At 41.6% G+C, this 17,953-nt stretch overlaps 1 protein-coding gene across 1 annotated transcript in view; it reads right to left on the reverse strand.

Moving 5' to 3' along the window:
• Positions 1-11,263, reverse strand: part of LOC104488909 (myosin heavy chain, cardiac muscle isoform) — a 45,677-nt gene extending 34,414 nt beyond the window's left edge. The window contains exons 1-10 of the mRNA XM_010131004.1: positions 11,131-11,263; positions 9,947-10,050; positions 9,269-9,412; positions 7,415-7,571; positions 5,975-6,002; positions 5,009-5,102; positions 3,624-3,644; positions 2,941-3,033; positions 1,570-1,633; positions 1,373-1,471 (exon numbers count right to left, since the gene is read on the reverse strand). Of these exons, the coding sequence (XP_010129306.1) occupies positions 1,373-1,471; positions 1,570-1,633; positions 2,941-3,033; positions 3,624-3,644; positions 5,009-5,102; positions 5,975-6,002; positions 7,415-7,571; positions 9,269-9,412; positions 9,947-10,050; positions 11,131-11,221 (895 nt within the window). The 5' untranslated portion in view covers positions 11,222-11,263. The remainder of the gene's footprint in view (positions 1-1,372; positions 1,472-1,569; positions 1,634-2,940; positions 3,034-3,623; positions 3,645-5,008; positions 5,103-5,974; positions 6,003-7,414; positions 7,572-9,268; positions 9,413-9,946; positions 10,051-11,130) is intronic.
• Positions 11,264-17,953: the final 6,690 nt, after the last annotated feature.

Here is a 17,953-nt window from a genome sequence, read left to right on the forward strand (position 1 = left end):
TTTTGGTTGGTTGGTTTTTTTTTTTTCAGAACGCTAGCTGGCTCCAAAACTATAGGAAGAATCCTGCTTCCCTAAATCAACAGAAAGTTTCACTGTCGTTCAGCAGACCAATATTTCGTCTAGATTTCAATCTTTTATATACGTATGCACATAGCTACATGTCTAAAGCTGTAAATATAAATAAGTCTATGAATATATGCGTGTATAAAATCATATTCTCTTAGGTCTGTGTTACTTTGCTATGTAGTCACTATGTTATGTATTCATTTATCTACATTTATACTTAACTATATTTAGATATGTATGTGTTTATATACGAACTCATACATTTCTTGTCTACAAAACAGAAGGCCCCATTGCCTTCAGCCTCTTCAAGAGCCTGCAGACATGCACCTGCTGGCCAGAAAGGTGTGTACCCTTATTCAGAATACAGGCAGAGAAAGAGACTATTTCCCCAGCACAGGGATTCACACAGGAATCTCAGTGCACTGCTTCTTTTGTATCTTTCCCACAATAACCCTTAATTAGGCCATGTAAAAGCTAAGAGGGTTAGGGACTGGACCATGCACTTGTCAGGATAATAAGACCTCAAAACAGATTATGATTGCTATCTTTTAGTAGCAGTTTAGTGCAGCAATAAATTGATTCTTCAATGTATTTTATACAGTGTCTTTCTCCAGAGCACAAATTAAAGTCAGCAAGCCACATCACTTAAATAGCTAGTGAAGGTTTTATTCAAAGTATGAGGAGGTGGGAGCAGAGAGACCTCATCTGCTCTCTGCTCTTTTCCAGCAGGTCTATGGGACTGCATTCAGCCAGGGAAAACTTGAAAGGGGTAATCTCCACACAATTAGCAGCAGGGAGCTTTGCCTATTTTCTCTCACTACAGAACATGGTAGGATGCCAGTTTTGGCACTTGGGGCGCAAAGAGGGAACTAGCTTTTCTTCACGGATCTATAAGCAAACCTCCTCATATGTGAAAATCTGGATAATTAATTTTATCATCATAATCTTTTGGAGGTGAAGCATATTCCAGATGTTTCCAGACCTTCTATTACACAAATTCAGAGTGATGTTTTATTGCCTTTCTAACGATACATTTTAAAAGTCCTGTTTGAGACTCGTTTGGTTATCTGTAAAATCACTTCACTTTATAGGGTACCTGTATCAGTATATCACATAAAAATGGTCTCTGTTGCTGCCATTGGAACAACGTTTTTAAAAGAGTATATTTGACAGTGGAAGTTGATTTTTCTCAAGTGGAAGCATAAGGGCCTTTCTGAACAAAGGTATGTCCCCTCCCCCCTCCTCAGCTGCTGTCTATTCAGCTAAAGGTTGCTTCTTAAAAGGTGTAGATCCCTGTAATCCTTACCCAGTAACTCTGGTTTCTTTCCTGACAGGATTTGGTAGAAGATGTGATAGTCTCTTTCGCCTGGTTGCTGGAAAATCACTCGGGATTTCTCCAGTAAATCTAGTTGCACAAAGAAAAATTCAGTGAGAAAGGCTTTCCAAGCTTTCAGGTGAGCAAATTGTATTTTTTTTCAAAAAAGGAGAGAGTATGCTGCTTACAGATCTCAATATCAGCAGATGACAGCTTGCCTGTGGTTCCAAAATGGATTCGGATAAATTTGCCCTAATTCACACAGAAGAATATTCTAATTAGTGCATGTAGTATACACAGAGGAAAACAAAGGATGCTTCTTGAAGGCAATTGGTTGGCCCAAAGAATTGGTTTGTGATAGCTCAGTGATTTTGCGCAGGCAGATTTTCAATGAAAAATATCAAACAACGATATTACAGTTTTCCAAGCCTAAATCTATATGTGTAGTTATGTAATCAGCTTGTGGGAAAAGGATATCAGTGGGTTTATCTGCCAGACTAAGATCCAGGAAAGCATGTAACTTCCAGTTTCATGATGCAGGTTTACTGTAATGCAGGACTCAGAGCAATGAGCCTGGACATGAAACACACAGGCTCCTGTTTTGACTCCTCCTCATTTGCAGTCCATGCGGTCTGTGCAACTACTTATGTTAGAAGGGTGCTGCAATTTTACACTGCTTTGCCCATTGAATTTGCATATTTATCTCCCCAAATTTAATTAAAAATCAAGTTGATTTTAATTTATCATATTCAAACACATCAACTTTTAAAAGTAATTAATTTCCATTCCAGCTGCCAAACTCCTTATACAATTGTGTTGAGTTCCAGAGGTGCCTATGACCTCTGACCCTCTCTTCCCCTTGCAATTGCATTTTTAACTGGATTTGTGAGGGAAGCATGGGCTACAAACTCAGGCTGTCATCCTCATGACATTCCTTTTGGACCTCTGAGCCAATGTCAACCAGAGGTGTCAGAGGCAGTGCTCCCATGGGCATTGCCCTCCTGCAAGTGTAAAGGAAATGAGGAGGGGCCCAAGGTCATGTCAGTACTGAAAGACAAGCAGGGCAGCTTACTCAGTCAAAGGTATGGATCAAAGGCAGGAGTACTGCTGCATGTGTGAGGCTGCAGAAAGGGAAGACGGAGGGCAGAGATGGGTGGTGTATCTCTGACTTAATGACAAAGTAGAGCTATGATAGGGAGAGGAAATGACTTCAGCTAGTGGGAAACACGGCAGGAAAATAAGGCGGATGCAGCAGAGGTGGTCCCGGGAAAGATCTGTCATTGCTGTTTGAAGGTCTTTATAAAGCTAGGTTTTGCTTGTCCCTTGATCATGTGCAGCTTAAACAATTATTCAGGGTGGAACTTCCTTTGTTTCTTTTTATATTTGATCCTTCCGGTAGTTCTTCCTGTTTAGGTCCTACTTTGTTATTCTTCCAATGTGTGGAAATCCAACCATTTTAGTGGGGAAAATGAGAATCAACTTATGAAGGGATTGTTACGGAGATGTTATTAACTGTCCATCGTTGAAGGGGACATCATTATGTTATGTTAAGGACTTACAAAACGTGAGGAGTTGTCATTTCTCAGAGTTTTGGCATTTCCAAAAGCTTCTAGGGCTGGGTTTGCTTGGATGATTTGATCCTCCAAGGTTCCCTAGAAAACAAGATTGAAATACTGTTGAGAAACCTACATGTCACAAATTCAGCTGTCAACCCTAACTCAGCCATGCATTCACTCATAGAGAAAAGCCTCCATAGCAAAGTGATTTAGCTCCACAGTGTGAATGGCATAACAGCAATATCATCCGTCACTTACGATTGCTTAAAAGGCCTCAAACATTCTGCTGCTCTCTACTGTTTTGCTTTGTAGATTTGATACTTTATGCTATCTGCATTATGAAAGAAAACACCATATATTCCAATGTGCTGTGGAGCATGTGGGGACTTGCGAGTGAATGTGTGTAGGAGAGGGGCTATTGAAGACAGTGACAAGCACTAAACTGCATTAGATTTGAAAGCACTCAGAGCTTGTAGTATTTGCGATTTTTGGAGATGAGAAAAGCATTAACTGTCACTTGCACAGACTTCAGTTTGCTGAAGCAAAATTCTGTAACTGCCTGAGCTCTAAGGATCCTTCACTGAAGGAACCACACAAAGTGAAATGCTGAGATTTGTGACACTGACTGACAGAGCCCAATACCATTTTCACACAGACAAGATAAAAAAACAAAGCTGATGACTTACCCCAGTTCTGGTAGCTGGTTGCTGTCAAAAGAGGAACACAATGGAGGAAAAAAAAAAGAGAGAAGAAATGTGAGTACTGATATAAAGGACATAATGGAAGATAAAGATTAGTGAGGATAGATGCCTAGTGGGTACTGACACACCAGCAGGACTTTTTGAAGCCTTCCTTCATAAAACACGTGCAACTGTTACGTTGTGTTCACCATATATCACAAAATAGCCAAGTTCCTATCCAGCTTACTGTTTTATATCCTGCTGCAAACATTTACCTGGTTTTGTGCTGGAGATACTCTACAATGAACCAAAAGGCTAACTAACTGGACAGAGAAAAGAGACTGGTGCCATGTGTAAGAGCAAAAGCATGTAAATGCAAACAGAGAAGTTTTACACAATTAAATCGTGCTGCACTTGAACTCTTAGATTATTTGAAAAAAAGGGGGTGATGATAATGAACATAAAATGTGACCTGAGCAGATAAATTACATGGAATATCTTCCAGTTGCAATACCTGTTATTTGCACAATTGTTCCATGAGCACACCGGGTTTCTGGCACCATGATGAGCAACAACCACATTGCACCAGGAAGCTCAGTCACTTATTAAGAGAGCCTTGCTGGCTCAGATGAATGTATATTAGATTTTGGTGATGTGAGTTATGTTTACAGAATGCAAGTCTGGCTGAAATTTTGGCTTTATAAATACAGTTCATAGGAATCACTTAATTCACCACAAAAGAGCATTGAGCCTTCAAGTATGATAAAGCTCATAGTGAATAAGCTTATAGCAACACAAGATAAAAAGCAGCATGAATACAGTATTCACTGTAACCTTAGAGAGCACTTACAAGCATTTATCCAAAGAGAAACAGAGAAAAGCTGATTGAAAAAAATCTTTTGTCAAAACATTCCTTTTGTGTGGACAAAAAATTTTTTCACCAAACTAGACATTTTGATGAGAAATGATAATCCTAGTTCTTTTGAAGACTATTTTCCATGTGAAAAAAGAAATAATTTCTTAATCTTGATAGTCTCCCCCTTCTTCTGATGAGCATTAACATGATCAGAAATGTACTTAACACACATGAAAGCTAAAACTTCTAGAAAAAAAGCAGCAGCAACAAGCAGCTGTTCAGAACGAGAATTGGTTTTGCTGCTGCTCCATTTGGAGCATGGCAAGTTCAGATGAGCATTGCCCTTCTACCTTCAGAACAGCATGCTCTCAGTGAGAACCACTGAAACACCAGCATCTTTGCCCAACAGTTTCTTTACTTAACCATGCCCGTTGAGGTGGTCTGGTGTTCAGGATGCAAGCTTGTGAGGTTAGTTGTACACAACAGAAGAACCTTGGGAGTCTGAAACGAAACAGTCACTGGCAGACTTACTTACACTCTTTTTACCAGGTTCGCCCAGGGCTGCCACTGTGGCAAAGTACTGGATGACACGTTTTGTGTTGACAGTCTTGCCAGCACCGGATTCTCCGCTAAAGGAAGGAGGAAGATAACATAGGCATTGCTCAAACAGCTGTAACTCATCCGTTTGCCCTCCTGTCCTGCCAGCTCTTCCCTGCACACAGGCTGCTCTCAGAATCACTGACTCAGATTTCTGCAGCCTGTTGTTTGACCGTTTCAGTGGAAATTATATAAAATTGACTGAACGAAGAGGTGAATGCCTACAATAGCAGCAACTAATTCTTCATGTGACAGGGTTCAGAAACCTAGTACAATCCCAGGCTTCACTGAGCTTCCTGTAAGGGCATGAGTTTTAGTACAAATGTCCAGACTGAGGATCTGAGGTGTAACTATATACAGCTAATGAGTTAGAAAACATACAGAAAAGCTGCACTAATTTGCCAGCATTGTCCAGGAGCACATGAAACTGTGTAGAGAGACATCCAATTCTCCATCTTTCATGCTTGCCAGCAAATTACATGCCTCTCCTTTTCTGCCTTGGTCATCTCCCTCCCTTTAGATGTGTCTGCACAACATTCTTAAATACAATTTACAGCGAGAGCAACCACATTCAAATGAAAGAGTCTTCCCTGTCTGAAGAGGGCAGCCACAGCAAGACTAACCCTGCAAGAAGCTTCTTTAACTGCCTGCTAAGTTGCTTCGAAGCTTACTTGGAATGAATGCCAGATGGGGATCAGAAATGGGCCAGCCTCCATCAAGCCCTCATCTATTGCTTCCCATGGGACTCAAGGCAGCTATGAGATGGCTGAATTGCTAGTTATTTGGCTTGGATCAAGTTCCAAGCAATTTAGCTGAGCTTTCAAGCTCCACTTGTATTTCAGTAGGATTTTTAAAAGTATTTTGCAGCAACAGAGTCTCAAATCAGTCAAAAAGAAGCACTTACGTGATCAGCATAGACTGATTCTCCCGATCTGTGGAAAAAAAAAAGGCATCTTAGTAGACCGTACAAATTGCTTATTATAATTGCAAACAAGTACCAACTGTTGCAGAATCAGCCCTGCAAGGACAGTAGAGAATCAGATGAAGACACGGAAAGACAAAAATTAGTATCACCTAGTCTGACCTCCAGCAATGTAAATTCTAGCCCTGCCCTGAATCCTCCTTTCATGTTTTGTTTAAGACAGTATTAAAAACCTGTCATCTGTGCACATTTCCGTTGTGTCTGGGAAACTACAATAAAGGAAGTAATTTCCTGTCATCAGAATGTTTCTTTTCTTAGTCCTGAGCACATCTTTGCTCACACCTGACCCTTTTGCTCCTGCAATACTAGATCAACCCAAGTAATTTCGCTGTTTGTTCACAGACTTTTCCTCACTATGCGTACGTACTCTTCTTCAGTAGACCAAGCACTGGAATGAAGTTTTACAGCGTCCCCGCTGTTAATGGCCTGACCAGAAATAAGCGGGTTTTTTTTTTAGAACACTTTGCAACCCTAATGTATTGTTAACCAAGTTCAGCAAATGCAAAATCACAGCAGATTCCCCAAGCTGTTGAGTCTCAATTCCTCTTTTCTTTTTAAATTCCATTAATCATGACAGGCTACATACTGGGCAGCCTGGCCGTATTTCACACTTATGTGATAAAACAATGTCGCTTTGCAGTTACAAACACATCCCCTCCGCCCAGCGCCCTCTGTCCCCTCGCAGCTGCGGCACTTTCCATTTTATTAAAACCGGGTGACAACAGGATGCGTTCCTACAGTCTCGGAGACGTAATCTGCCGCCTAGCAGTACCTGACGTGAGCACATCACTGCTGCCCTCTGCTGATGAACTCTTTTTCTTCCCTGTAATTTGAGAGTCAAGACGATAAAAATTTCACAGGGAAATCTGGAGTTTGTTGCTGCAGGGTTGGCGCCCAGACCCACGGCAGGTTTGTGCAAGTGATGTGCACAGCACCCTGAATAGCTGGTGTTCGCTAGCCTTTGAATGAACACATCTTACAGTGTTAGAATACTGAGCATAAACTGACAGTAAGTTTATTTTTGAGGCAGGGAAAATACTTACAGACCTTTAGGGTATGGCCCTATTTCTGTTATAAACTGATAGATTCATCTGGTTCAGACAGCTAAATTTCTGCACCTCATAGATAACCCTTATACACAGCTTACCATTACCAGAAGTACAACAGGGACAGTCAGGAGAGTTTAAAAAAAACCCCAAACCAAAAAACCCCAAAATGATGCAGGCTGTGATGCACTCATTGCTTGTAGAGTATTTTCACATTTGTTGCACACTGCAAAAGCTCTTTCAAGCGTCTATCTAATATCAATAATGTTGGCTAAATAAAAGAAACCCAAATTTGAAAGCAAATGGTGCCACTTACTACGCAACATGTCGTGGTATGCGTTATCAGCAATGGAGAAGATGTGGGGAGGAGCTTCTGAGCGTCTCTTGCCTTTGTATGCAGCAACAACCTCCGGCTTGTAGACAGGCAACCACTTGTAGGGATTTATAGTCACACAGAATAAACCGGAATAGGTCTAGAGAGGAACACAAAACAAGAGTGAAAAAAAAAAACAAAATGCTCAAGGAATAAGAAAAAAAGCCTTAGTTAAACAAGGAGGATTTGGTGTTGCCAGCTTCTGATTTGAGTTTGAAATCTGGCTTGAATTTCAGTTTTTCTTCTGAATTTCTAAAGCTACTGGTCTGCTAAGTGACTTCCTATTGACAATTGATGCCAAAACTACAGATATTGAACAGTTTTCCAAAGGGAGAAGAGTATTTTCAAGATGACAACCAGGAACAGCCCCTTCTGCAAAATAAAGGAGCAGCAAATAGACCTGTGTCTGATTTTCTGCCTTGCTACCCCATGGGAGTTGTTTCTCTTGAAAACGGTCATTAGGAAGGAAAGAAAAGTTCCAGCTTTCCTGTTCAAACTCCATTCTTAGGAGGAGAAACAATCTCCCATTATTAGTTTGATGTGAGCACCAAGGGGCAATTTCTGCCAGAGGTTCAAAGAGAAAGCAACTTCATAGCGTAATTCTCCAGGCCCGTGGAGCCTTTTTCAATTTTTGGAGAAACATGGTTGGTGAAAATCTGTCTTTATGGTTGCTCTTTGGGCTATCTCATCAGTTAGCTGGGGCCTGGTCGCTCTAAGAAAGAATGAGTTCTTAGTTGTAACCCCAGGGAATCAGTGTTAGCCGATAACTTTTCAGGTCCTTAGTCCAGGTTGAAGCAAAAATCTTCAAAGAAACCCTGCTATGATATGGGCTTAAGCAGCTATGTGCACAAAGATAGATGAGATCAATTACGTTCTAAAAGTTTCATGTGAAATCCCGGTGCCTTCCTTTAAAAATAGCTTTAGGACCTACTCCATAATGGCCTTGGCATGAGGACTCAGTCCTATTTTCTACAAAACTCCACCCAGTAAATGGATTAAGGCAAGACAACAAATTTGATTTTCTATCTATACTGATCTGCAAGTAAATCTATACTTTAGGCAGTGCACGTCCATACAGGGGTTGTTAAAGAAATTCAAAAGATGTTTAACATTCAGAATTTAAATGGAAAAAAGTTGGTGAACACCAAAAACCAGAAAAGGGATTGTCTAGAAAATCTATGGATTCCTCTGACTGATTTCAGACACAACTGGATGCAGCAAATCAAGCAAAAAAGTTTGGTCTCATAAAACTAGATGCTGCTGAAGCTTGTTCAGGTGCTGACAGAAATTATGTTAATGATGTCATGGGGAAGATACAGAGCAGGAAAAAAAGGCCAGAGTGAAACAAGACAGATGTCAGCGCTGAAAGCAAATGGAATAAAATTACTGAACTAAAGATAGAAAGGCTCATACTTAAAAGAAGTTATGCATGTGCTCTGAGCTTGAGGCATTGCTTAACATGGAAATTTCTATGGCTGGTATTGACATGGATTAATATTAAGAGGGAAAAATAAACTGGTTTTCCCCAACGCCTTGACTGCTGAAAATATGTCCCATGACACACCCCTCTCATAGGCAAGCAAGCAAAACCAAAGAGCTAGACACCATCTTATTATTCAGTTTTGTATGTCTGTATGCAGACACAAGCCAGCTCCAAGCAACTTCTTTCCTGAGAAGTTGAGCAAACCTATCAGTTTTGTCACCTGTCAAAGCTGTAAACTAAATATGAAGAATACAACATTTTCAAACATGAAATCCACCCTTGAGATGCAGATTTCTAAATATAGTGACCCTTACATAGATCATCCAGTTGCTGTAGCGCCTTTTCAGATTGTACAACACAGATGCCTCGTTCAGATGGGTCAGCATAGCCATGTCCTCAATCATGTCAAATTTGGGAGGGTTCATAGACTGCACGTCATCTTCTTTTATAGTCAAGGTCTGCAAAGACAAAGAAGTAGAGCAACACTGGAAAACACGGGATTTTCTGTTGCTTCACACATTCTCTCTTATAGGAGAATGGAATTGTTTTTCCCCTGCAGAGGGAAGTTGTTCAGCTGAAACCCAGCCTATGTACGTAACACCATTTGTTTTCACAGCCATCAGAAGAATGGGCAAAGGCCAGGATTATAAAAGTAAGGAGCACAGTGGTATGGCTGTGAAAGGAGCCACAGGATTCAGCTGCAGCCTGGGCTTTTACCTCTGGGGGCCAAACCAGAACTGGCTAGTTGTGTACCTCTTTCTCACAGACCACCCACTGCTGTGCAGAGGCTGGTGCTCGCTTACCCACCACCTCACTGCTGTTTTTCCATTGGTGGCTTTTCACATGTCATTCTGACATGGCATCAGTTACTGGGGCTTCCCATTCATAGACTATTTCATGAAACAGTCAACTGAGCTTGAAGTGGGAACATGCAATTTCTGGAGCTTGCTGCTCTGGCCTTAGTCACGGAGCAGAAAAAACCAGTTTTGTACCCTTCCATCTGTTGTCTCCACAGTCACTTTGCCATCACTGCTTTCTGTAATTTCAGCTTCAATGTAAGCTTTCTTTTCATCCGGAACCCAACATTTCTTCTTCCCTGTGAAATTAAGGAGACCAAGAGTTCACAGCCTTGTGGGATGCAGTTACACTGTGCCCAGCTAAGTGAGACTGCTGGGTTACTTGTTCCGCACAAGTGACACAGAACCTCTGGGAATGCAGCCGATCGGCAGCGCTGGGGAGCTGCCTGCCAAAGCAGAAGGCATAGGGCTCCCAAATGTTGTCTCTCCTTTGAAACTACCACTTGGCTTCCTCTAGATCCTCCCAGCACAAGGTGTCAAAATATTTCACAAATGCTGGCTAAGCCTCAGCCTCCACAGGAAATCCGTAATCATTATCACCAGTGTGCAGATGGAAGAACTGACATCCAAGCCCAAATTAAGGTGTTTGCCACAAGTCACACAGAAAATTGCAATGAGTGAGAAATTTAGCCCTCATTTTTTGCCTACCAGCTATCATATTTAACCTTATTGCTGCCCATTCTTCTGAGGTTTGTCTTGAAAACCATCAATGTTAATAACTCACATTGAGTTATGTATGTGGCTTTTTAGAGCTTGGAGTGCTGGCGATAGACTTTAGGTCTTTAGTTACGGCAACTATTCTGAACAGAGAAATGCTGTGGTTATTGGTGTGTTTAATACAGCTCAGGGCTCATATAAATCCATTTAATGAAAAATAAATTATGGTAAACTAAAAGTTGTCATCAGATGGTCATACATCAAACAGATGTTCAGTTACAACATAATGAGACATCTAGTCAGACCGCAGAATCTCTCTCATTATGGGAACATCAACGTATGGCGTTTTTCTTTCAAACAGATGAAGAAGTGATCCCCCCCTTTAGCAGAGCAGTACAAATGCACTTTGCATTAAATCTAGTTAATTATTACCTAGTGTAAATTGATAGATTATTTCTATTTAGTACTACCTGTGGGGCTTTAATAGCTTTGCAGAATAAGGAAACCAGAACTTGATTGAACCAGCTACCTCAAACAGCAGCACAGCAGTGACAATGGAGGCTTTGCATCCTGCTTTGTTCTGCACTGCCACTACTACGCTTGGATGTAACCCTTGTTCCTCTTAACTAGCCACTGGCAGCGTAACGGGTACTGAAACTCACCATCAAAGGCAACAGTCTGTAACTTCATCAACTCCTTCTCGCTCTTGCGGAGGAAGGGAGCAGCATCGCCAAATTCCGACATGTCTATCATCTTGGCAAGAGTTCAAGGTGGCAAACCTCAAGGAGGAAAAAGAAAGGACCTGGTCTACAAAAGAAAGGAGGGGTGTGTGTAAAAATCTATTTTGTGACCATGTGAGGCAATACAAACCACTCTGCACAATGTGGTAGGTGGCTGATGAAAGTGATGATTAATTTGAAACACAAATACCTAACACAGATTTGGGGCTATACGGTACCCTTAGTTAAACCCTTCCCTGGCTCAGAATATTTAAAGCCAGCCAGATCCTGAGTAGTTCAAAACCTCCATGGGTCACAGTTATCTCCACAGGAGAATTTAATCTCTTCTTTGTGGCACAAATGGTGCTTAAGAGCAGGAGATAAAAACAGACCACTTGGAGCTGTGATTTTGAAAACCACTTAGCAGGGGTCCTGTTCTGCCCCCTTTCAAATTCACTGGAGCAGGGTATGCTCTCCAGCAGCACTTGCAGGGGCCATGCCACTCAGCCACTTCAAGCATTGTCTCGGGCTGTTTTTTCTGGGAATCATGGAGCAAGGCTTCACTTCTGTAAACTGAGAACTGCTGCAAGGTTGTGCATTACAGCCTTGGTGGGTCTCCAGGGACATATGCTCCCTCATGTGGGAAAAATCCAGCACTGGAGCTGGAAACAACTCTGCTACCTGATCCTCTGATCGTATGAAATAGCACGTTAGGAAAAACAGGAGTAACATGGCTTGGGGCGGTCTTGTGCTGGTGCAGCTTCCCAAGTTGCTGGTACCTTTGAGTTCACCAGCTTGGGTATTCCCCTGCAGCACAGCATAGCAGAGGGCAAGTGTATCTGCGGTACTGGTGCAAGGGCTTCATAGATCTTTCAATTGATTTGAACTTACCAGTCCAGTTTAATACCCACACTTTTTTTCTCAAGTGACAAAGCCATGGTGTTTAGTAGCCTTGTATCATGAAAGAGGGGGCAGGGGACATGGGTGTAAGTGAGACCAACATGCTGGGTTTGTACTGCCAAGTGATTAATTTGATTGTTATGTGGTCTATAAAGTAATCATACAGATATGCTTTTATTTCTTTTTTATACACATATGGATATAAACACTTACACATGCACACAGAGACATATGTGAAATACTCAGGGTGCTGTCCAGAGAACGTCTGAAATAAATTCCATGGCTAAAAGGTGTACACCACCCCCCATCCAAACAATTTAAGAATTTAAGATTTTTTTTCTCTACAGTCAAGACACCATTTGATTACTGTTCAAAGCTGTACAAGTGACCCTCATATGTCACCTCTTCCCTTATTTTATTGTGCAATACCCAAAGCAGCTGGACAAATTTTCAAGAGACCTATCAAGACAGACACTTTCAAAATTTAGTTCAATCTCTTTCTAACAAAATCCTGGTAGGGATAGAAACTCTTCATCCTCCAAGACAGGTTTTTTTCAGCACATTCCTCCTGGAGCATGTAAAGCCCTAAGACAGCAGAGCTGCCAAACGTTTTACATTCATCCCTCTCCTGCTGCTGCAGTACAAGCTTGAGACCTTCTGTCTGGTTGCTATAGAACAAAAACTTTCTTCTCAGAACTAGCCTTAACTTTTTCCTTTTTTAAAGATTAAGGGCCTACATAAGCACAACTATCACTAATTATTATAACAACATCTGAGCTGACCAAAATACCCAGCTGGAGACACGGCTCAGAACTACCACGGCAAAGTCTCTCTCTCATGGGGAGTGCTCTGGTGGAGCAATGAAATTACGTCAGTTCATACACTTACGGAGAACAGTGTTAGAGCATGTAAGTGTCATTTTACATTAAATGCACAAATGCCAGAGAAGCCGCTCTGCTGTTAATCTCTAGGACTCAGGACAGATTCTCACAAGTCCTAATATACACTGAAGTACTCTAAATCACTTCTGTGCAACCTAGCTCGATTTGCAGACCTCTTAGGGACAGTTACTTGGCTATCACTTTCTTCTTTTTTTTTTTTTAATAGGTATTCAGGGTGAACCACTACAGCAAGCATGTTATGGTGTAAAGCAGCACTATGGCAGTTGGGTGAGAATCTCTTTTACTTCAGCAGTCTCATGTGCTTGGAGTTACAACAGAGGTCAGAGCCCAGGCAATGCACACCTTGCAGGTGCAGAGAACTCAGTCAGGCAAATCCATCACCAGACATGAGAAAATGGAAATGTTGTTTAGTTTATGGTCACATAATTATTTTTGAAAGGTAGTATAGTTGGGAAAGACAAGATAGCTAAGAGGTTGACTCTGTTCTAGCTAACAACAGAAAGAGCTGGCCCTTTTATAACAACTTTGGAAGATCCTTGAAAACACCTGCTCCCTTGAGAAAGCCAAAATTGTTATAAAAAGTTAAGTGGCATGCCGAGGTCCACCAACAATTTGGTCGTGCATTCAGACTTGGAAAGGTAGGCCCTCGTCTTTCTTTGCTGCGGCTGTTGGAAGAGCTACTGTAGTGCTAATGGCTTGTCCACAATAGAAATGACAGCAGGCAAAGGGACAAAGTAACTCTCCAAGAGCTATCCAACTCAGGTTGGATCAAAGAACTCCTTGGTTCAAAGAGCTACTCAAAATTGCAAGCCACATAAGACATCACCTCTTGCAGATACTACAGAAGACAGAAAATAAGTATTGCAGGTACTGAGTAATCAGTCCACCCAGATGCATAATTACAAGGGACCTGACCCTCTCCTAAATGGTTATTCTAGCTAGATAAATGAATTTGCTGATGTTAGAGAAGAAGCAGGTATTTGCCATCCAAGCATGCAAGCAGCATTCTAGAATGACTAGCCTAGGCTGTAAGTTTAGTGATATTACTACTAAAACCTTAATAATATCAAAACCATGGCAGTGTTAGAGCACAGCTGGCTACCCGCATTTAGAGATGTGAGAGGTTGGTACTCACCCTGGAGAACACAGGAAGTGTCACGATTCCGCCTGGTCCAGACTTTATATGTCCCTGTCTCAAGGTCATTGGTGATAACTGTTTAAAGGCATCAGCAGTTTTCCTCCATGACTATATTTGTCCACCGGATTCCGGGTGAGGAGACAATGCCCGAGGAGGGGACACGTGTGGCTGCACACTGTTGGGTGGCGGGGGGAGGCGCAGGAATGTCAGAGGGGAGCGGCACACTCCTCGCCGGCTGCCCCTCACCACACCATTCTTGCTCCATGACTTCATGGAAGGAGCTTTTCCTGCTTCTGTGTTTTCACGAGGGCAAGTATTGCTTTTCCAAGTGCCTCAGAACTTAATTACCATGGGGTGGTGGTGTGGAAATGAAGACTATTTAGCTGTAAATCCCCTAGAATATAAAAAACAAAGCTTCTTGCACAAGGGACAAACAATTATAAAGGGAATTTGGTTATGTGAGCCAAACTACCTTCGAGCAACAAAGCTAGGATGTGAGTTCTCACATCCCAGTCAAGTGCTTTAAATCCCCTTCTCGAGCCCCAGAGGTTTTAAAGACAAGCCTATAGGCTCAGGTTTGGCATATGCAGGTATTCCCCAGTTTATGAAAAGGCAAGGCAGTGAAGAAATTTAAGAATATATTGATTCTGCCTGGAAAGTGAATCACAGATAACAAACAAAGTAGGCATCAATTTGAGTGAGTGCTGTGCTTCAGGAAACTCATTTATGAGACTGAGTTTAGGCAATGTCTGGTCTTCTGATCGTAAACTAGTTTTTCCTGTATCACAAGCACCATAAGTAACTCCGGTCTCATTACACTGCAGCCCATAAATAGCAAAAGAACTGACACATCCAGATAGATTTGCTTTTACAAGCATGGGTAGATATGTAAGTTTCCTTTGGTTCTATCATAAAATGAATATAAAAGCACAAAGGAAAATAAATTTTGTGGATAAGGCTTGTTGCCCACAAGGGATGACAATATATTAGGTCTTTAGAAAACTCAATTCCAAGGAAGCAAGGGGGAGCAGGGAGAGAGCTTATCCACAGCTTCATTGAATTTTTCGATACCCACAGGAGCAAGTGGTTTGGTTTGTGACTAGGCAAGAGGAAAAATGTTAGCATACCAAGTCAGCTATTTTTAAAGCTGTTGTCCTGATGACTGGACAGTGACAGGTTGCACAGACAAAGGAGGTTTGTGAGAAATGGAAGAATTCATGGAACCGATAGACTCAAAGATGGGAGATTGATGTGGCAGGTCTGAGGATCTGAGTGCTGTAGTAACCTGGTATTTTTAGCATTAAGGGAATGCTACCAAGAGACAGAGAATCACTACTGCTTTGCTAAAGACACACACACCTCCAGACTTAAGTAGAAGAGAGGACTTTCTGCTAAAGCTAGCTTTCAGTCCTGGACTGGATACCTCTGAGAAAGGAACCTCTGCTAGAGCTGAAAACAAGGGCCTTGTGTCACTCTTCAGTGCTCAACTGGTCCACTGGCTGTTGCACGCTTCTCACTCGTTTCCTTAAACCAGAATCGCATTCCACTTCTCTCAGCCTGCGGCCTTAGAAGTGCTCGGTGCCCCACAGCATGGATGTATGTTGGTGTCAGATCTAACTCATCACCTTTTTGCTTTATAACTGGTGAAAAAGAAAATAGAGCTATTGATCTCTGCTGCTTAGGTGAACAGTGAGTGATCGGTTATAGCTCAAGCAGAGAGCCCTGATCACATAATTTGAAATGAGGTAAAGTGCATGCATCACCAAGACTTACGGATGCTGTTAATCTGCTGTGAAGATTATTTCATGCCATGGGGGTAGAACACGCTGATATTCTCTCCCTCCTGCTCCTCTCTCACAATGCCAGTGGCTTTACTTCTAAAAACAGTATTTCCACTACCACATACATTGCTTAAAAGAAGGCATCTTTTTACAAATATGCTACTATCACATTTTTTTCCGTTCTGCAAATATTCAGCTTTCATCAGTCCTGCATGAACACTACAATCTTGCTCCCACGCCTCCCTTTTCTTTTTTGAGGCTGCAAATGACTGTTTCTGTAGCTGGTGCCAATACAGTTTCAATCCTTGTGTCACTTAGAAAGGGACGCAATCAGCACTGGTTCAAACATGATCAATTTATTTTCCTTGCTAGCCTGATGTGAATTAATACTGCACGTTATTCCTGCCTTCCTAGTTTATTGGCTTTCTTTTAATATGAATCAGAATTTGCAGCACATTTCCCCTAGATTAAATTTGTAACAGTGGCAACCAAAGACATTTGTCTCTTGCAGGGGCTACTTTTAGAAAGGTTAATGCTGGTCACTGTTTCTAGGGAAACAAGGGACTTTGATAAGAAGCCCTTGCGGCTAACCTATTTTTAATAACATTACATATTGGAAAGGAATGCAATAATGTTTATCAGCTCTAGACACAGATAGTGTCAATATTGTGGTCTTATATAGAAAAGTTGGCATCTGGGATCTGTAAAAGCTCAGTTATGAATCCTCTCTATTTTCTTAAAAAAAAAAAAAAAAAAAAAAAAAAAAAAAAAAAAAAAAAAAAAAAAAAAAAAAGGTCAACCAGCCAGCTGTGTTTTGACAAAAGTTGGCCTTTAGACTACTCTTAATAAAACGTGCACTTTAATAATCTGGCATTCCGGAAGAGCAAGATCAAGGAGAGAGAAGGACACTAGATCGATATATAGAAGCATCTTCTGAGTCAGGATCCTCTGGACCGCTCTAGAAGCAAGCATGCATCTAAGTGACTGTATCTAAAGAGATTGTGAACCTGTTATTTACCTCAGGATTTGTTTTGCTTTTTTTTTGTCACTGGTTCCTGCTGCTACTGCAGTCTCTGTTTAAAGAATATATGGGAAAAAGCCAAAATAATTTAGTTGGATGTTCTTTAAAAGAGAAAGGTTATTCACATAGGAATAGTTTTGGCAGAAGAAAAATGTGAACATCACAGCCCGCAGCAAATCAAGATCCATTCTGTACAAGTGGATGTACTTTCTCTTGTGAAGAATTATAGCTTAATTCTTCAAGCCTTTGATGTCCCAAAGAGAAATTGGGCGGGGAGGGAGGGGGAAGGGGAGGTGGTGTTGGGGAGAGAAGCTTAGCTTTAAAAATAATCGTGCTCTGCTACATCTCTAAAGAATGAGAAAATTAGCACTAAACAGTACATTTGAAGTGTATTTATGGCAGCTAGATTTTCATTATTAGAACTGGAGATTTTCAGGTTTCTGCAAGCCTTTGTGCTCCCCCTGCTGCAGCGCAGTGCACAGGCTAGGCAGTGGACACAAGCATCTGCAACTCGAAGAGGTATCGGGAGCTTCTGTTCACACTCCTTTCAGAACAATAATTTTAAATAGTTTACTCCAATTAATTGTTTTCTGATAGCTACTATGTCATGTGATAGTATGAAGGAAATGTAAATTTCTCTATGGAAAGCATCTGCTTTCAAGCAAACATGCCTGGGGAAATAATTTCTAAGACACCAAAAATGTCTTAAGTGCCTTTTAAGCCACTGAAATCTATGACCTATTGCTACCAGCATGCAGACCCCTGAAACAGGATACCTCTTCCCACTTTAAACAGCTTGAAATCACCAGCGACTGTTGAGAATTAATGCACATAACAAAAGGAGAGTAGGCGATCTTAGCTTGGTAGTGCACAGCAGTGTCTTCCCCTCGGCCACGCTGCCAGCAGGCCCCTACTTCTCATCCCATGCCAAGCACTGCACGCCAGGCGCATCAGCACACTTCCCTCCTAACCCAGGCTAGGATAATAAACATTTCAGAGCTGTCATTGCTACCTCTCTCCTGCT

Source organism: Buceros rhinoceros, unplaced genomic scaffold, assembly GCF_000710305.1.
Source record: "Buceros rhinoceros silvestris isolate BGI_N320 unplaced genomic scaffold, ASM71030v1 scaffold5892, whole genome shotgun sequence".
NCBI classification, from domain to species: Eukaryota; Metazoa; Chordata; class Aves; order Bucerotiformes; family Bucerotidae; genus Buceros; species Buceros rhinoceros.